Source organism: Fistularia commersonii, chromosome 34 (genome assembly GCF_037954325.1).
Source record: "Fistularia commersonii isolate RoL2024-O1a breed Wild chromosome 34, RoL_Fcom_v1.0, whole genome shotgun sequence".
In the NCBI taxonomy this organism is placed as follows: Eukaryota; Metazoa; Chordata; class Actinopteri; order Syngnathiformes; family Fistulariidae; genus Fistularia; species Fistularia commersonii.
Window position 1 is genome coordinate 4,176,369 of NC_141317.1, and position 20,121 is coordinate 4,196,489.

Consider the following 20,121-nt stretch of genomic DNA (forward strand, 5'->3'; position numbering starts at 1 on the left):
AATCCTTGTCCTCTTTGCATTTCCTCATTCTACCTCCACTTCTTCATACTTTTTCTTACATTATATACTGTTTTGAGAGTATGAACATCAATATCTGTCGTAGACCCGACTGAAGTTAGAATTTGTGATGCAGCGGGGACCTCTACTGGCTACATTTGGAATTGCATACAGATAGCTTCCTCAGACACACGAAGGCTAGCACGAATCAATCACCTATAAAAATACGTTAGCATTTATCATCAACCCATTTTTGCAAGTTCCTACCAACAGTCATTTTCCAGAGTTTGTGCTCATTTTTATTCAACCTGTGTCAATCCTGAAATGATTGAAACTAGTGTTACTTTACCAGTGTTTTGATAGACAGGGAACTTAGAGTTTCCCTTTATCTCTGAGTCAATCACTGTGGTTCCCAGTAGTTGTGCATCTTTTCTGTTTTTGTACATTATCTACCTCTCTTTCCTCGTTAAAAGTTGCACCATATCACCATGATCAAGATATATTTTTTTTATACATCAGCCAAGTTTAACTTTGGGATTTTTTTTTGTGTTTCTTATTAATTCCCCTTAATCCACCCACATACTGGGCTGCCTTTTGATCCACGTTTTAATTTATTATACGTGATCTGCCTGGTGACCCTGTTTTCTGTATTTGGAGCTTGTCCTGGATTACAAAAAGTTGACTCATTCTGCTGCAGTCTTCACCTCCAATACCTTTTTATCTGTCTGAACCATCACCTCCACAGGGACATTGTTTCCAATGTGAGGAGGACAATTAACTAAAATATGAGTGTGAATCTAGCCCCGGGTCATCAGCACTGAGCGCAGAAGATGCTTGAGTCAAGCACATGACCTTATTTCTTGTTCAGACACTTGTTGAGACTGGATTAAGTAAACCTCTTGGGGTATCATAAATGTATACCTTATATAGTGATACTTTGTAAAACAAGGTGTGCTTTATGTACCCTCCCCCAAAAGGATGTATTTTTAAGATATGAGTTTCAATTACTTAACCATAGCCTCATGTCCTGCAGATGTTGACTTGTCTCTGCCAGATGTACAGCTTTCCCCGGGCCAAAGTGCTGACCCTAGCCCAAGTCCAGAGGCCCCAGGCCCTTCCACATCTTCCGCCTCTAAACACCACCGTGCACACCGTAGTGGAGGGGCCAGGGATGAACGCTATAGATCAGGTGGAACACAATGTTCTTTACTCTTTTCATGACAGAAATGTACTTTGGACATAATACCTTCATAAATGTATATAAATGTTCATAAATGTATTTCTTATTCCCCCTCCTTTTTTACTTATACAATTTCCTACTATTATTTATTATTGTTATGTTTTACTTGAAACTCTGGCACAACAATTTCCTCGGGATAAATAAAGTTATTCTTATTGTTATTATCGTTATCGTTATTCTTATTCTTATAAAAAGTATATCAATTCTGTAATTGAATAGATAATGTTGTGAAAACCTCTAGCACTATTACCAGTGGAATCTTAAGGGTTGAGTTCCTCAATATTTCTATGCTTGGTTTCATTGTATCTTTGTTATTTTATACACGCTATGTATGATATTCTTCATCTGCTATTCATCTTGTTTTTCTATGCTTGTTAATAGACATACACACAGAGGCGGTGCAGGCAGCTCTGGCCAAACACAAAGAAGAGAAGATGGCTTTACCCATGCCAACAAAGAGACGCTCCGCTTTTGTTCAGTCTCCTGTAGATACCTGCACACCTCCAGGTAAACTATCCATCATGCTCAAAGGTCAGCAAGGTGTCCTTATTATGGGATCTCTTTTCCTGCCACTGTCTTGGCATCCGTTCCTCAGAATGTGAACTGTGCACTCAAAAGAAAGCACACTCTGAACTCCCATTCCTAAATAAATTTTGTTGTTGAATCACAAAAACATGATCTTTCACATGGCGCTCTCCCTCCACCAGACACATCTTCTGCATCAGAGGATGAGGGCTCACTACGCCGAAAAGCAGCTCTCAGTGCTGTGCTGGTCCAGAGCCTGCAGAGCCCTGATTACTGGATCAACCGCTCTGTCCAAAGCTCCTCTACATCTTCATCTGCTTCCTCCACCCTCTCCCATGGAGAGCCAAAAACGCAGCCACAACCCCAACCTGCTGCCTCTTTGTTGGCGGATGTACTGGCACATACCCGCATAGGTAAGCTGCGAAATGGTACAGATTAGTGGATATATTCCTCAATTGTTTGTTGTTGTCCCCTATGACACTTGGTTTTGCATGCTCTATAGAAACCAGCCCCCCCCCAGATGTTACATCCTCCACTCCCCAGGAGAGAGGGTCAAGGGTTGACCTGCCTCCCGCGGTCAGAGGCATGAGCCGTGGACAGAGCCGCTCCAGCATGCTTGATACAGCTGATGGTACTATATTCAGACATTTTGGCTGATGTGGATGAAATTGGATGTTTATCATGAAATGTTTATCGTGGTTACTGTCACCTTGTTCTTTCCTTGGAACAGGAGTTTTAAAACATTTGCATGTTCTAATCTCCACATTTAGTTGGCAAATTTCTGTTATGTTTCTTTTGAACTCACCAAATATTATATTTTATTGAGGAAATCATGAGAAGTTGTTCTCTTAATCAACAAATACCCCGCATGTGTATGTCTGAAATCACCATCACATTCTCATGTCACTGTGTGGCGGATGCTGCTAATGACAGATATTTTGTGTTCTTTCTTTTGGGTCCATTAATCCGTCCCTGTCTTGCCTTTCATTTAATAAAGGAAAGAGAAAAGGTAATATATATCGAATCTGTGGGACGCAGGGGGAGGGGTCCTGGCGAGGCCCCCTATCAGCTTGCTTTCCAGTCTGGTGTCTGTCAATCTACTGAATCTTCATGTCTGTCTTGTGACATAGGTTTAGTTGTAGCAAACTTCCTATATTGAAATTTCTTTCGGTCATCTTATCTGTGTTTCTCTTAGTATCAGTTTTCCGCTCAAATTCTTCCTGCTGCTGATTTTAATCCTGACTGTTTGCCTGTTCCTCCGATTCTTCCTGTGTGACCATGTAATTAAGTAGAGAATTGTGTTTGAGTAGCATTCCATGTGTGGGTGTGCTTTCCTTTTTCGTATTTGTCCGAATATTTGCATAGGATTGTGACAATGGCGGTTCTTGGTGTTTGTCCAGGTGTGCCTGTCAACAGCAGAGTTTCCACTAAGATCCAGCAGCTGTTGAACACACTAAAACGCCCCAAAAGACCACCACTCAGTGAATTCTTCCTTGATGACTCTGAGGAAATTGTTGAAGGTAAGCGGTGTGTATCAACGGCGGTTCATCTTGTATGTTATGCTTGATAGCTCACTCAACAGCACAAAGCCATAGTTTTCCGTATTTTATCACACTTTTATGTATGTCTCAATGATAAATGATAACGATTTTAAAGCTCTACTTGAAATGCCATTATTCAGAATTAAAGGGGATTAAACAGAGATTAAGAAATGAAGTTCTCTTAGCACTGCAATTAGTGAATACTATTTACCAAGCCACAAGAATTAATGTTGTAATGATTATTTTGTGATCTTCAACATTATTAGAGTAAAATTGCTCACAGTATGCATGTGAAAGTACATCCTTATCAGAAGCCGCTTTCGGATATCCTATTCAAGTCAAGAACATTGTGCCCCACCATCTGTTTAAACATGCAAAAAGATAAAACATTGCACCGCTGAGCCTTCAGTGGAGGTGGTCATAGCGTTAATTTGACATCATTTTAAAAGGCTATTGTGTGCATTGTAATGCTATATAAATGTACACATTGCAGCAGCAGAATTGGGGTATTGTTGATCTCCGACTATACAAAGTATCATAGCAGTGGAGTTATTTTGGGTTTGTTTGAATCTTTTTCTGAAGAAATTATAGAATGAGATGCCTCTCCATTACTGTCTTCCAGTTCCTCAGCCAGACCCAAACACCCCAAAGCCCGAAGGACGTCAGATCATCCCAGTGAAGGGGGAGCCCCTCGGTGTTGTTAGCAACTGGCCTCCTGCTTTGCAGGCTGCACTGGCCCGCTGGGGGGCCACCCAGGCAAAGAGTCCTGCACTTACTGCTCTTGATATAACAGGGAAACCGCTGTACACACTCACGTATGGTAAGCCATGTTTCTTCATACAAATGATGATGCGTTCCAACTCTCAAGTTAAATGCTCACATGCAAATGTAATAATGGACACGCTATATCAATGTGTTACTGTTACTACTGATAATGCATTCTGAAATTACATATTAGACATTATAAATGTCTAATAAATAAATGGCCAGAGGGTCGTAGGGTCGTAGATTGATACCACCGAGGAGCTCCACTGAACGCCACAGGAGGTCTTTCCTACCTGAGGCTATCAGACTTTTTAATTCCTCTTCCTTCAGCCAAAGGGAATATTCAAATCTTTGTACTTTTTAAGACCTTAAAACACTCTATAGCCTTAACTTTGACACTTTATATTTTTATTTGTATTTCTTATTCTCCTGTTATGTTTTACTTGAAACTCTGGCACAACAATTTCCTTCGGGATAATAAAGTTGTTCTTATTCTTATTCTTATTCTTATTCTTATTCTTATTCTTATTCTTATAAAATAATTTTGATTTTATTTTTCCTGACAGGCAAACTGTGGAGTCGCAGCCTGAAGCTGGCCTATACGCTGCTTAACAAACTTGGCACAAAGACAGAACCCGTACTACAGCCTGGAGATCGAGTAAGAGTCCCTTAGTCACAACCAAACTGTGACCGTGGTGTTGAACATACAAGGGCGCATGTTTGGTTTCAATCTATCTATAACCGACCCACACCCTTACCTTTTCTTGGAGTAGTAATAACCTACATTAGCTGACTCACTCTAATCAGGTAAAAGTACTGTTACATTGCAAATGTGGACTCAGTTGTGAGATCATTCATCCAAACAACTGCTAAGGTATGAAAAAAAAAAAAACATCAAAAATACTTATGTGAGGAACATAAAATAGCAATGTATTTAAAAATGTGTTTTTTGAATGTCAGTCACATCTGATCTTCTTTTCAGTTTGTTTTTTGTCGTATGTTGAGTGGTACTAGCAATAGCTACTAGCAAGAGAACTGGTAGCAATAAAGAAAGACATGTCATTCATACATTAATACCAACCTATTACCATTAGGACAACAGAAACACCTACTGCATCGAGTCAGCCTTATTGTTTAGGCTTATAATTTGCTTATAATTTGTCTTTAAAAGCCTCTACATCTGTTTGAAATTCATATTAATATGTTGTAACTCCAATAATTAAACTAGTTTGAACAATTCTGATTGATCGCATTAGAGGAACTGAAACTAGCTGACAGCTTGATGTATCCTCTGATATATATGTCGGATGTCTATAATCTGACAACTCCATCGAAAATCCAAAAGTGTACATTTAAGAGAGACAACTCTATCCTCTTATTGTAGTCAGGATTGCGTCTCCCATCCATATTGAAATGTATAACCTCATATAGGTAATTATATTTTGTCTTACAGGTGGCACTAGTGTATCCAAACAGTGACCCTGGTATGTTCTGGGTGGCCTTCTATGGCTGCTTGTTGGCTGAAGTAATTCCTGTTCCCATTGAAGTACCACTGTCACGGCAGGTAAAGATTAGTGATGTTTATTATTTTGACAGGTGAAACAATTTATTCTTTTATGATCAAATCAGATATGGTTTGGAAACACATAGTTATTTTAAAAGTTTCTACCTGCAGTCTCCACCAACTGGCTCAGGTCTATAAATTGTCATAATTGCTCAGGTACATATCTTGAATTTAATATATCATGTTTCATATGTGTTACTACTTACTGTGGCCATGTTATCAATGATTGTCATGTATATCAGCAGCGAGACTATCTGCTTTCATTGTCATTGGTTTCTTTGCGAGAGAGTCCCAGTTTGTCTTATATCTCCTGAACTTTATTCCTCTCTGTAGGACGCAGGCAGCCAGCAGATTGGCTTCCTGTTAGGCAGCTGTGGTGTAACTCTGGCACTGACCAGCGAGGTCTGTCTCAAAGGACTGCCAAAGACGCAGAACGGAGAGATCATCCAGTTCAAAGGTCAGCAGAGACAAAACATCATTGATAATGCTGCTGGGTCAGCAGTGGTGATTTGTGTTTCCTAGGATAAACTAGATGGACTAGATAAAGGGAATCTGCAGTTTGAGGTTCACGAGCCAGTTTAGTGTCATAATATTGGGGTTAATGAACTGGTTGTTACTCTGCCTAGTGTAACGTATGTGACCTTGGTGAACATTATAAAAGCTAATTTGGATCATTATGAATAGCCCTAATAATCTCTTCTTTTGTGAGTAAAAGTATTTGCGTTTGCTTTTTTGCAATGTCCTCCAGGTTGGCCAAGGATGAAATGGGTAGTGACGGACACAAAGTACTTGACCAAACCATCCAAAGACTGGCAGCCTCACATCCCCACAGCCAACACAGACACTGCTTACATTGAGGTACTCTTCATACTGTTGTAAATAAGGGTTTTATTCTATTTCTAATGTGGTTTTGAACACAGTGAAATAATTGTACTGACGTTGAACAATTGAAGAAAGATGTGACTCATTTGCACTTTACAAAAATAAAGGGACCCCCTAAATCTGTGGTCACTAATCAACGGACCACAGTAGCCATCCAGATCCAGACTCTGTCCTGTGGAGGCAGTTGGTGTTGACATATCATTGAGTTTCATTCGGTTTTGGTGACCCTTCATACCAATGTTCTTACACCTCTTCTCAGCCAAAGGGACAGCCGACCCGCCGCTTGATTCGCCAGCACTTGTTGTTTCTGTGGGAGCAAGTTGGTTGGTTTTAGGCATGAGGACTTTGGTCAAGGAAAGAATGTTAGCCAATCACAAGCAGAGTAGAGCGAGCCTTCACTGGACAGTGGTGTGGAAAACCTGAATTATGAGTGAAAACATCTGGTACTCTTGTTGCAGTGGCAACAAGAGTAAAAAGGTAAAGAAAAATATAAAGCAGTGAGACGACAAGAGAAAAGACAAGAGAACAAGTGGCAAAATTGTGAGTCAGTTTGCCATTGCCTATGCTAAATGACAGAAGGTTAACCCCAAAAAACAGGGATTTATGTCCATCCTTCCTGTAGAATACTCAAAAAACACTGTCTCATCTGGTCGGTGGCAATGTTCATGTGAAATGCCACTATAAAAATTAAGCACAAAAATTACATTTGAGAAAAGCAACCCGCTAAATTTGGCAGTCATGCTACAGAAAATAAGTGATGTCAAAGCTGGTAACAATAGGTCAGTGAGGTGTGAGAAATTAGGATTTATATTTTCTATTTATCATAACAATTTTTCACTAAATATTGTTCAAAGTCTATATTTTAAAGTTCTTAAAAGAGACAATGTACTTTCATGCATGCCATTACATCCATTTTTGAATGTAAACCCTACAAATTCAAATTTAAACCATAGTATCCAGCCATAGGGTTTACTGAATGTTGCTCTTCCTAAGATGTCTTTCAAAGATCAGTCATTTAAAGTATTTTTTTTTCTACATATTAAACTCAATTTGATTGTGTGGGTTTTATCTGTCCCTATGCAGTACAAAGCAAGTAAGGAGGGGACAGTGATGGGAGTTGCTGTGTCCAAAATCTCCATGCTGACCCACTGTCAAGCCTTGACTCAGGCCTGTAACTATTGTGAAGGTCAGCCATTCATGCGTTATGTAATGTTCACTCTCATTTTTGTCAGTCTCATTTGATAATGAGTTTTGGTTTTTTTTTAACCCAGGGGAGACACTGGTCAATGTGTTGGACTGCAAGAAGGATATGGGCTTATGGCATGGAGTTTTAACAGTGAGTCAAAAGTTTTGACTTCACATCCAGACTTGTGGACTACCTTAGGCTGCCACAGTGTGAAATTTACTATTTGCATTTGCTCTTTGCAGAGTGTCATGAACAGAATCCATACCATTACAGTGCCATATGCTGTAATGAAAGCATGCCCAATGTCCTGGGTACAGAGGGTTCACATTCATAAAGGTCTGTACAATTATCATTCTGTTTGTTTTTTTTCCCCCCACACAGTTGGCCAGACAGTTGAAAACCAATACAACCATTAATATTACATAATATATTGTTTAAAATGAATGTAAACACAGTCACAACAATTTTCAACATAATCTGTAATTGCATTGTACGTAACAGTTTGCTTGTCACTCCACAGCTCGTGTAGCTTTGGTGAAGTGTCGTGACCTTCATTGGGCCATGATGGCCCACAAAGAGCAGAAGGACACCAATCTGTCCTCAATACGCATGCTAATAGTAGCTGACGGTGCAAACCCATGTAGGTTACTTTTAATTGTATTTCTGTGTAAACGCTCAAATGTATTGTGATCGAACAATCCAGAATTTGCATTGTCTTTTTCTTTCTAATCTCTGATCTGACAATTTTTTTATGATGAAAGTGAATTTGTTTGTTATCAGGGTCTGTGTCATCGTGCGATGCCTTCCTGAATGTGTTCCAGTCTCACGGTCTTAAACCTGAGGTCATCTGTCCATGTGCAACCTCTCCTGAGGCTTTAACTGTGGCAATACGCAGGTGAGTGGTAGGCATTGTCTACGGACAGGAAGAAACACTGTATAATTATATTAAAAACATAATATACACAATGACATTGTTCATAGTGATTTTCAGATCTGCTTTGGCAGTAACATTCATTATTGGTTAACCTGTTACATGTGGAGAACTTTTAGAAAAAGCTCCCTTGAGTTTTGACGTCTTCAAGGAAGGTGATCTGTTCGCCTCTGGTCTGATCTGCTAACATTTGGCCACATTTTATTTAGTGGTCCTAATTAGACTGAATAAAAGTAAGACCTGTGTAAGAGATGTCTGCTGATTAAATGGAAGTAAAGTCTGGTCTGCTGCCATCTTAATGGGTCATTTATTTATTTATCCTAAAATTTTGAAAAGACCATAGAAATGTATCACAGTATCACAAAACAAATTGACTGATTTAAATGGTCTCATCAGTCCCCCATGTGTTCTAACTTCAGGAACTACAGGTGTGGTTATTCTCCATACTATGTTGTAGAGGGACTTTACAAATGGCTTCCTATCTAATTAGTCAATTATATCTGTTTTTTATAGTGCTAGAATGGGCTATAAACTCCCTGCCATATAAAATGTTCAACATCCCTTTAGGTGCTTCTGTGCCAGCACCTCTTGTGACATTTCCCCCATGCTTTCCTTCCAATTTAAGTACGGCAAGCTAAGACAAAATTAAAATCCCAAATTGACATTTCCTATCAAGAAATCACAGCAATGTTTTATTTTCCAGCTGACATGCTTTCTTGCCTGCTCACACCATCTCTCATTGCTCTCTCTGCAGGCCTGGCGCACGAGGAGCCCCTCTGCCAGCAAGGGCCATCCTCTCCATGGGTGGGCTGAGTCATGGGGTTATCAGAGTTAACACAGAGGACAAAAATTCTGCACTTACTGTTCAAGATGTGGGCCACATCATGCCTGGAGGTTAGCCTCTACAGTTGGCTCTAATTATCACCACAGAAGTGTAGCTGCCACATGGACTTTACATTCCAACAACTTCTGTCAACATACTTTTTTAAGCGTACCTCATATAAATGTCATTTCGTGTGTGTATTCCAGCTCTGATGTGCATTGTGAAACCAGATGGATCTCCTCAGCTTTGCAAGACTGATGAAATAGGAGAGATTGTGATCAACTCCCGAGCAGGAGGCACGATGTACTATGGGCTACCTGGTGTCACTAAAAACACATTTGAGGTCTTAATGCACTTTTGTTCTCTAATATTCTCTGTATTTTTGCTTCACAAATGGTGGTTAGTGACATTACATGCTGTGTTTTCTGTGTAGATATTTGGAAACATTTGCAGAAACGTGTAATTCTTTTATCTACTATCTTGTTCTCTGAAGGTAATCCCTGTCAACCAAGCTGGAGCACCTATAGGAGAAATTCCATTCACTCGTACTGGTCTGCTGGGATTTGTTGGACCAGTAAGGCACACATAAATTAATACATTTAATACAAGGCATCTTGTTAAAATTTGAAGGAATAATACTGCTTAAATTTCCCCCTCCACAGGGTAGCCTAGTGTTTGTGGTAGGGAGGATTGAGGGGCTGCTGATGGTGAGTGGGCGACGCCACAATGCAGATGACCTGGTGGCCACAGCACTTGCAGTGGAGCCTGTCAAAACAGTTTACAGGGGAAGGTGAGGTGCCGCTCTCTCTGTAACCTGATTCATAGTCTGCGTTTGATTGATCTGTTATTACATAGCTCTGAAGGAACAACCATCAGTAAAACTTGCACAAGCAATGTTAAAATAAATACGTCCATTATATCCCCAAAGTATAACCATTAGTCTTTGCAGAGTCTATATAAAAAATATCTCCCTGGATTCTCTTGTGTTTGTTTGGGCTCACTCCTGTTGTTGTCTGTCCAGGATCGCTGTGTTCTCAGTGACTGTATTTTATGATGAGAGGATAGTCATTGTAGCAGAGCAAAGGCCTGATGCCAGCGAGGAGGACAGTTTCCAGTGGATGAGTCGAGTCCTGCAGGTACGCTTTGTATCCAGTTTCACTCACAAATCAATGTCTTTGTGTTTTGTGATAGAGATTGAGTTTTCTAACTCTTACTTTATCATATTTCTGTTTGAAAAATATATGCAGTCAGAAAATTGTTTAAATCACACAAATATTAATGAGATTAATTTTAGAGTAACAATATAGAATAAGCTTTAATTATGTATTCAAGAAACAGCGCAATGTAACAAATACTTTTCACACAGGCCATTGACAGTATCCACCAGGTCGGCCTGTACTGCCTTGCCCTCGTTCCGGCCAACACCCTCCCAAAGACGCCCCTCGGAGGCATCCATATTTGTGAAACCAAGCAGAACTTTCTGGAAGGAAATCTGCACCCATGCAATATTCTCATGTGCCCACACACCTGTGTTACCAACATGCCCAAGCCTCGGCAGAAACAGCCCGGTAGCTCTCCTCATGTCATACACTTTATATTGATACAGCAAAGCAAACATGTCATTCTATTTAATTAATAACTATGATTATGATCAGCTTTGTTTCCCAGGTATATTCTGTCTGCTCTATAAGAGGTTTTGTTCATGTTGTCAAACTTGTCAGAAACCTAATTGTCTCTGATCTGTTCAGTGGATGTTGGGCCCGCTTCCATGCTGGTTGGTAACTTGGTGGCAGGCAAACGGATAGCACAGGCTACAGGCAGAGAGCTGGGTGTGTTGGAGGACCAGGATCTGATTCGAAAGGTAATGTTTGCAACGCAGACCATTGATCTGACCTTTTCAAGTAAACATATATACTTTGTGTACCATGTTAGACAAACATTTTACTGGTCTTAGTTAGTCTTAGTCAGTCTTTTTGGGGGTGGCGTGGTGGGGCGCAGGAGGTAGAGCAATCGTCTTTGGAACCAAACAGTCCTGGTTTAATTCCCAGCTCCTTCTTGTGTGTCGAAGTGCTGTTGAGCAAGACACTGAACACCTAACTGCTTTGTTATCAAAATTATTCATCATTATTATCATTATATGGCACGCCATTTTCTAGATCAGTGGTCCTCAAGCTTTTTATCACCACGGACCGGTCAACGCTTTACAATTTTACCGCGGACCGGGGGGTGCGCGGCACACATAGATTGTTTATATTGCGGCTATAATAATAAAAGTTTATTTCACCTTCGAAAAGAAACTCATTTTGCTAGCTTGTTGGTTCCATTTTTGGCGCTCAAGTGACCGAGATGTAAGTGAGAGATTCCGGTCGTTTTTCCTAATAAAAGATTTTTTATTTCTTCTGCGGCCTGGTACCAATTGATCCACGGTGGTACCAGTCCGCGGCCTGGGGATTGGAGACCACTGTTCTAAACAGTTTTCATGACATATATTTGATAAGGTTGTTAGTTTTTGAAAGTGGTTCCAGTTGCCCCCTGTCATAAATTCATTTGAAATGTTTGTTGTGTTCACCGTGGTACATGTTCCCCGAGGAAAAATTGATGTGATAATGTGTTTTGCTAAAAATCTCTTGTTCTGCCTTCATTTCACTCGGGTTGGGCTTAAGCTCTGTATGTGGCCCACTGTGATGGTAAGGCTCCAGTCAGGCCCCACTTCTCTTTGCTTCTGCTGCTTCTGTCAGTCAGATGTGCTTTTGCAGCCGTGATACCCTTTAGGCCACCGACACCAGCTTGGTCATATTCCCAGAGATGGCTATTCAGGCTGGCTCCTCAGCCTGCAGGGGTCCACACACATAAGCTAATGTGTAATAATATGTTCATTTAGTAAAAATGTGCTCTCCATAAGTAACTTATCACAGACATTCATCATCATCATCTTTTAGGATCCCGCAGTACAGTAGCCTTGCTACACCCAAAGCGCACCAATAACTTGCCGCAAACCTGAAGATAAACAGATGTTTCTGGTCCTAAGAAAATGCAAGAACAAACTTTATCTCAGGGCGGTTACGCTGACATGTTTCTGTAAATGAGATATATGGCCACTATGTTTTATTGAAACCCTAGACTCTAAAATGAATTTCAGATAGGAGTATATTCGTGTGCACCTCTGCTTGCTGTACTCACTGTGAGGCTCCAGTGTGCAGCATGGCTTGATGACCAACCAGAACAGCCAGTCTGCATGATGTCACTCCCTATTCACTGATGACCTGTCTGACTGAGGGTGGATCCCACGAATCGTGGCCTTTGGTTTAATCATGGCCATCAATGTCGAATTTATATGTATGTTTTTTCCCATAAAGGCCACTGTGTCTACTTTTTCTTTGAGTCTTTCTGTGTTGTTTTTTATTTTTATTTTTATGGTCTGTGTTTATCCAGCTCCTTTCTTGGGAGCTTTTTGGTTTCATTTACTGTCCTCTATTAATCAGTCTACTTAGATAATTGGCACTACTGATCAAGACTTATAAATTTGATGTTAATTTTATAATGCACTGATTCTCCACTTAAAGAAACGCTATTTTGGGGACATTTTTCAAAGCTTTCTAAAGTTTTCTTGACCCATGCTTGAAATGCTTGTTAGTTTTTGATAGTGGTTCAAATTTTCCCCCCGCCAGGTGCAGATGGTCCCAGCATGACCTAGCACTTGGCAAAGAAAAAAAATCTGTGTATGGCTTTTTTCCTGTTTTCCTGTGTGTGCATGGTCTCTGAGTGAGGGGTCGAAACTGTAACAGATGTCCTTAAATTGTTTTGTGTTTTCCCAGTCCATATTGAGTCAATTAGAATTGCATCTGTCCTTTCCCAAGATGATGTTCTATATTTGGCTGTTGATTACATATTATGCAGTCAACTTTTAACTGTTTTTACATGTTGGTGATTTTTAAATGGGTAGGTGTTTGCCAATGATGCCTCATTGTAAAATGTTTTAATGCGGAGGAAGAAAAAGGCTTATTTCATTTTTTTGAGAAATGACATTTTTGTTTCTGCCCCTTTTCAGCACCAGTTCTTGTCTGAGGCATTGCAGTGGCGAGCCCAGACTGACCCGGACCATGTCCTTTATGTGCTGTTGAATGCAAAGGTACAGTACATGCACACTCCCACAGCCCTCAGTGTTGTTTGTAGTGAATAAATTCACCATGCTTAAAAACATTCTGTTTCGGTTAGCTGTAGATGTGGCACTGCTTCCGTTTGGTTGGGTGAGAATTGAATATTCTGCCTTTTTACCGCAGGGTGTGCCAGTATGTACTGCCACTTGTGCTCAGCTACACAAGAGAGCTGAGAAAATTACAGCTACCCTCTTGGAGAGAGGAGGCCTCAACACAGGAGACAATGTGGTGCTACTATATCCCCCAGGTATACACATCCACACTAAAAACATGCCTGCGAATAAGATATGCCTCGTTGCTCAACCTGGTATTTGGAAAAAATATCAACACTCACTGAACCAGAAAAAGTTCATGAGTTTTCCTTTTTTTTGGCAGGTGTTGACCTGATAGCTGCTTTTTATGGCTGCCTCTATGCTGGGGTCGTCCCTGTGACAGTGAGGCCGCCCCACCCACAGAACCTGGCGGCTACACTCCCCACCGTCCGCATGATTATCGATGTGAGTACACAGCAGCATGAGCCAGAATCAACATCCAAATAAAATGTGCCTAGTTTTATAGACCCCCCCTTTTAGATAAAGCTTTTATGAAGTGTCACCGGCAAAATTATATACATTAGATAAAATGTAACAAGCATTATGTTGTGCACCGCAAAACATATTCACTATGATTCAACTGATATGAGTTTTGCTGTGTCCGAACCATCTTTTGTGAGATAGCCCCTTTTCAAAACAGATGAGTGGTTTATTATCGAACTGTACAACATAATATTGGCTAGTAGAGATTATATTTAGAAGCAGAAATGCCTTTATTGTCACATACAGTTATACAATGGAGCACAACATCAGTGAAATTTGAACACTGCATTTAACCCATCATGGATGAACCATGAGCAGAAGGCAGCTAAGGAACAGCGCCAGGCGAGAAGTTAGGGGTTCAGTGTCATGCTCAACAACTACACTTCAATAGGAACTGGGAATCAAACCAGGAATATTTGGTTCCAAGGATGACTGCTCCAAGCCCCATGCCGCATTGCTTCCAAGAATGAAGATGTGTTAAAATCACACAAATATGAAAGCATAGAAAACCATACATTTGATGGGGCACTAAAACAACATAGTCAAGTACTGAAATGAACTTAAAAATGGTGGTAACCGTTCCATTAACAGATATTCAACAACTACAGTAATATTTCTCACAAAGGGCAAATAGTCTCTATTTGTAGTGGATGGCAGTTTGCCCTTCATTAAACATCTTGATATGTTTGCTTTGTGTTACAGGTGAGCAAAGCAGCCTGCATCCTCACCACTCAACCTCTCATGAGGATCCTCAGGTCCAGGGAGGCTGCTGCTAGTGTCAATGTCAAGACATGGCCCACTATCATTGATACAGGTGCGAGACCGAGATATGGAAACGAGTTTATGTTTCCACAGCTCAGAAGAATAAGGCAGAATCTGATATTTGTAATGACATGCTCATGCACCATATACAACTCCTGGTCTAAAAGTTCATTTTATAACTTTGATCCGTTGGAAAATGTAATATTTTTCTTACTTTCATCTAATGAAGACAGAGCTACCTTTTTAGCCACTGTTCCTGTACATGTTCAGGAATCTTAATACCTGTTACTTTCGCTTTTTACATAAGAGTGTGAAAGACAGCAGACTGAATCGTTTTAAAATTGCATACATGTGATTATTCAACAAGCAACAAGCCTGGTTTATAAAAGAGCTGTAAACTGGGAAACTGATGGCATATTAGCAGTAATAGTTTGACACTAATACTTATATGATGTTCACAAGTATATTTCTTTTTTTATTATTACATTCAAAGGTCATTAATAAGTTTTCTCTTCCCGAATACATACAGCACTACCGGTACGTGTTATTTATAGAAAGGTGAAAAAATATTGGTTGAGTCACCTCTGTGTCAACTTTTTGAAACGGACGTCAAACTCTGAATGGAGATATTTATATTGTATGTAGTCATTAAATAAGGGTGAGTAAACAATAAAAAAAAAAAAAATTATGGTTTTATTTACATTTCATACAGGTTCCTAACTTTTTTGGCGTCACAGCTCTGCAATTTGATTATTTAGGCAACTATGCATTGTCCAGAACATCAAAAAGAATGTAATAATAATATAGTTTATCTTTCTCACAGATGATCTTCCCAGAAAGCGACCACCACATATCTATAAACCCCCAACAGCCGAAATGCTGGCTTACCTGGACTTTAGCGTGTCCACCACAGGAATGCTGACTGGAGTAAAGGTAAATATTTGCTTCTCCTGCATTTAACAATGATCCTGTCTGTAAGTAATGTAAAAAAAAATGTAAATTTAACTTGGTTTAATATTAAGTCTTTGGAAAAAAAAAAAAACCTTTTGGTCTGTAATGTTATGCCTAAGGTTATTGTTGTTAAAAATAGGTAAAAGTTATGTTATGTAAGCAACAAACCCGCACTAAACTTGATTTCACAATGACCGATCCTTGCTATTATGAATATTTCTGTTTTGTTACAATTATGATTGTGTTTTTGCCTGAAGTAATCATTTTCCAATATTTTATGTCTATTTTTCTTTAGATGTCTCATGCTGCTGTCAGTACTCTGTGCCGCTCCATTAAACTGCAATGTGAACTCTACTCGTCACGCCAAATAGCAATCTGCCTTGATCCATACTGTGGCCTGGGCTTTGTCCTGTGGTGCCTCTCCAGGTGTTTTAAACAAACACAGCTGACATATTTCATGTAAAATGTTTTCATATGGGGCAGTGGTGCTGAAGCAAGGATTTTTTTTTGCTGCAGTGTTTACTCAGGTCACCAATCCATCCTCATTCCTCCCCTGGAACTGGAGAGCTCGCTGCCTCTGTGGCTGAGCACACTCAGCCAGTACAAGATCCGAGACACCTTTTGCTCCTACTCCGTAATGGAGCTTTGCACCAAGGGTCTTGGCACCCAAACAGAGTTTCTGAAGGTCAGAATGCTAACCGACACTGTGGAGACTGCTGTCCTCTTTACTGTCATTGCTCTTTGGAAAAAAAAACTAATTTATTGTTAGTTTTATTCTGTTACCCTTTTATTCTGTTAAGAAGTTTTATTCTGTTAAGAATAAAACTAACGTTTTATTAACGTCTTAACAGTTTTATTCTGTTAAGACGAATTCTGACGACAGGGAAGACCACTGATCAATCTTTTAATGTATATAAACAGTGTGATAAGAAGAAAAAAATCAGAGTGGAGAAAATGTAACTTGCCATTAAAAAGGTTTTCTAACAAATTCATAATCATCTTCATAAACTGATTGCTTTTTTTTAAAGTCACATTTTTATCTTCTGGCCTTTACCTCTGTCTATTGTTTTCAAACAGCCCTGAATTCAAATGCCCATTGAAACATATTTGTGTCGAGATCAGCTCACACTTAATTGTTGAAATTCTGAGCCTGTAGTCATCTTTTGCCATTCATGTCTGCAGGCACGGGGTCTAAATCTGTCATGTGTGCGAAGCTGTGTGGTGATAGCAGAGGAGCGTCCAAGACTCGCACTCACACAGTCCTTCTCTAAGCTTTTCAAAGATCTGGGTCTTTCCTCCCGTGCTGTCAGCACAGCCTTCGGTTCCAGGGTCAACCTGGCCATCTGTCTACAGGTCGGTTTTACAAACCCTTAACTATATTGTCTCAGTAAGCCCAGTCAGTGCACATTTATCAGTTTTATTCTTTTAATCATCTTCTATTTCAGAGAGCCTGTAACATGCACCAAAGTCTATTCTTTCAAGAACATATTCCATTGCTAATTTTAGAAAATTGGTTAAAGCTGTTGGCTGATGGCTCTTTTTGCGCTGTGTCACCAGGGCACAGCTGGACCAGACCCTTCCACCGTCTATGTGGACATGAAGTCTCTGCGTCACGACAGGTAAGTATTGTGACTCTTAGAATCTATAAATAGAGTCTACAGCGTTAACATGGAGAAATTGGTCTCAGCAAACATGTTACGTGTATCTGATCTAACAGTTCCAATGACAGGCCCCTCTTTTGTCCATGTACATCAGGGTGAGGCTGGTGGAACGAGGCGCGCCACAGAGTCTCCCACTCATGGAGTCAGGCACAGTAAGTGTATTGATTGTAGACAAGGAAGACGCATTTGTAATACTCATACAAGCCGCAGCCCAACCCATGTCATCTAAGTGGTGGCATTTTCTCTAAAACGGACTACAACTATTATTATCTCTTAAGATACTCCCAGGGGTGAGGGTCATTATCGTCAACCCAGAGACCAGAGGCCCATTGGGAGATTCCCATCTTGGGGAGGTACGACAGCACAAGGCATTAAAATAACCCGATCTCTCAGTACCTTCACACCTGTCATGGACCTCTTGATTCTGTTGCATATGATCTCTGATTTAAATGGTTGCTTACTAACCTCTACTGATTGTACAGATCTGGGTTACCAGCCCTCACAGTGCAAGTGGTTACTACACCATATATGGGGAAGAGAGTTTGCAAGCGGACCACTTCAACACCAGACTCAGTTTTGGGGAGCCTCACACCCTCTGGGCTAGAACTGGCTACCTGGGCTTCATTAAGAGGACTGAGCTACTAGATGCAACTGGAGGTGAGAATTCATTTTTAAAAAAGGTGACATTCAATACTATCATCATATACACACACATATAAGCCTGTATGGTTATCACACATGTTGTAAACCTAACCATAATACAATATTAACATGAGAGGTACATCCTTAGTCTTTGCTTTAAGTTTGAGAAAAAATGACCTGAACAGGAGAATTCAGGTATATGGGGGCAGTTTTAGGTGTTGTTCTGTCAAGGTTTCAAAACGGATGTAACATCAACTGGGGAGCCAGTGGAGAGATGTGCTGTTTTGGGTGTGTCAATGATCAAATGAACTGCCACTGTCATACAAGCAGACACAAAGTTTTACTCATCAATGTGTGATATTACTCGAGTCTGTACCTAGAATTACACCCCTTGCTGAGAGATTTTCCTGATGTTGTACCAAGAAGTGTGAGACACTATCTGCTCCTCCTGAATCATCTCATTCCTCTTTCATTTTTTTACACCTACTGGCCTACTTAGCTTAAATTCTTTCCACTCATTCTTTCTACCGCCATCCTCCTCACTAATCCCCATGTGGTCCCCATCTGTCTCATGGCATTCTTCCCGGTGCAAGAATATCTTAATTTACCGGACCAGAATATGCCGCCCAATATCCCCACACAGTGCTGCGCGGGTGTCTGCAAATCCAGAAGAGTCCTCAGGTTGATGAGTAACAGTGTAAGGTTACCTTTACTGGTGCATCTCGTAACATTGAATCATCGCAAAGTGAATATATTTCAGTGATTCTTTTCAAAAAGTGAAACTCGAATATTTTATTTACTCATTACGTGCAGAGTGATGTATTTCAAGCATGTATTTATTTTCATTGTGATATCGTGATGATGATGATGGCAGCAAATGAAAAACCAAAATTAGAATATTGCCATGGACAAGGAAGTGATGATGATGGATAGTTCAGGAATAGTTCAGTCCACCAGTGGGCCAGCCAGTTAGATGTTCTGGAGGTCAGGTGAGAGAGGCCGGGCTGAGATAGCTTTTCATGTACAGAGGGAGAACAGAAGATTTATGCATGAAGTGAAAGAGGGCATGACGTTATTTGGTGTGAGAGAAGAGAATGCAGAGAATGGGTTTAGATGGAGGACGTTGATTCGCTATGACGATCACTGAAGGGAGTAGCCAAAAGGAAAAGGAGAAGAAGAATATTGGAATATTGTGAAATAGCTCAATATCACAGAATCATGCTGTCACGCTCTTATAAGCCAAAGTGCTCAACATACCTGCGAATGTTTTCTTTGCCTTTAAATGGCCCCTCCGTCTAGTTAAAAAAGCTACATAATCATGGGGAAGACAGTTCCCCCATGATGCTTGGATATGACAGTTGTCCAGAGACAGTCACTGACACACCTGTATATACGACAAAAGTTAACTTGATGCAGTTGCGTGTTACTTTACCCAATTTGTTATTCCTCTTCTTCATTGGTTTTATTTCTTGCCCTTTAATTGTGTTTTCTAAAGTGATTACTATTAATTGAATAGTTTGTTGTTATTTTCGTGTCCGTTTTTTTTGCTTTGTTTTTTCTCCTGTCTAGATGTCACTTTTTATATCCTGTTCTCTGATTCGTCTGGTTGTTTGGCTCTTTTCTTTTTTCTTTGGGACTTCTTCTTTGATTATCCATCACACATTTTTGTAACCTTTTTAGAGGTGGGGTTTCTTTGTCTTAGTGTAAACACATACAATGAAAAACACTGTTTCTCCTCTGCAGATCGCCATGATGCCTTGTTTGTTGTTGGCTCTCTTGATGAAACTTTGGAGTTAAGGGGGTTACGTTATCACCCCATCGACATTGAGACATCTGTCTCTCGAGCTCATCGCAGCATTGCAGAGAGGTAGGTTTATCAGTGAGTCTTGGACATGTACCCAATGTTTAAAAACACAAAA

The 20,121-nt window shown here is 40.2% G+C and overlaps 1 protein-coding gene across 2 annotated transcripts in view; it reads left to right on the plus strand.

The window, feature by feature from the left end:
- dip2ba (DIP2 acetate--CoA ligase B (putative)a) overlaps positions 1–20,121 on the plus strand; it is a 40,908-nt gene that overhangs the window by 17,456 nt on the left and 3,331 nt on the right. Inside the window, exons 3-37 of one of the 2 annotated variants that reach the window (XM_086141166.1) lie at positions 1,031–1,186; positions 1,619–1,744; positions 1,945–2,175; positions 2,265–2,393; positions 3,163–3,282; positions 3,926–4,123; positions 4,635–4,726; positions 5,522–5,632; positions 5,966–6,089; positions 6,381–6,490; positions 7,598–7,700; positions 7,786–7,850; positions 7,943–8,036; positions 8,221–8,340; positions 8,481–8,595; positions 9,386–9,525; positions 9,661–9,797; positions 9,948–10,028; positions 10,117–10,244; positions 10,476–10,590; positions 10,821–11,022; positions 11,203–11,315; positions 13,503–13,583; positions 13,735–13,858; positions 13,987–14,108; positions 14,889–15,000; positions 15,772–15,881; positions 16,195–16,325; positions 16,416–16,584; positions 17,082–17,252; positions 17,457–17,518; positions 17,655–17,712; positions 17,839–17,913; positions 18,043–18,217; positions 19,946–20,069. In XM_086141166.1, coding sequence (XP_085997292.1) covers positions 1,031–1,186; positions 1,619–1,744; positions 1,945–2,175; positions 2,265–2,393; positions 3,163–3,282; positions 3,926–4,123; positions 4,635–4,726; positions 5,522–5,632; positions 5,966–6,089; positions 6,381–6,490; positions 7,598–7,700; positions 7,786–7,850; positions 7,943–8,036; positions 8,221–8,340; positions 8,481–8,595; positions 9,386–9,525; positions 9,661–9,797; positions 9,948–10,028; positions 10,117–10,244; positions 10,476–10,590; positions 10,821–11,022; positions 11,203–11,315; positions 13,503–13,583; positions 13,735–13,858; positions 13,987–14,108; positions 14,889–15,000; positions 15,772–15,881; positions 16,195–16,325; positions 16,416–16,584; positions 17,082–17,252; positions 17,457–17,518; positions 17,655–17,712; positions 17,839–17,913; positions 18,043–18,217; positions 19,946–20,069 — 4,324 coding nt within the window. The remainder of the gene's footprint in view (positions 1–1,030; positions 1,187–1,618; positions 1,745–1,944; positions 2,176–2,264; positions 2,394–3,162; positions 3,283–3,925; positions 4,124–4,634; positions 4,727–5,521; positions 5,633–5,965; positions 6,090–6,380; positions 6,491–7,597; positions 7,701–7,785; positions 7,851–7,942; positions 8,037–8,220; positions 8,341–8,480; positions 8,596–9,385; positions 9,526–9,660; positions 9,798–9,947; positions 10,029–10,116; positions 10,245–10,475; positions 10,591–10,820; positions 11,023–11,202; positions 11,316–13,502; positions 13,584–13,734; positions 13,859–13,986; positions 14,109–14,888; positions 15,001–15,771; positions 15,882–16,194; positions 16,326–16,415; positions 16,585–17,081; positions 17,253–17,456; positions 17,519–17,654; positions 17,713–17,838; positions 17,914–18,042; positions 18,218–19,945; positions 20,070–20,121) is intronic. The other variant, XM_086141167.1, reaches the window with a different exon arrangement.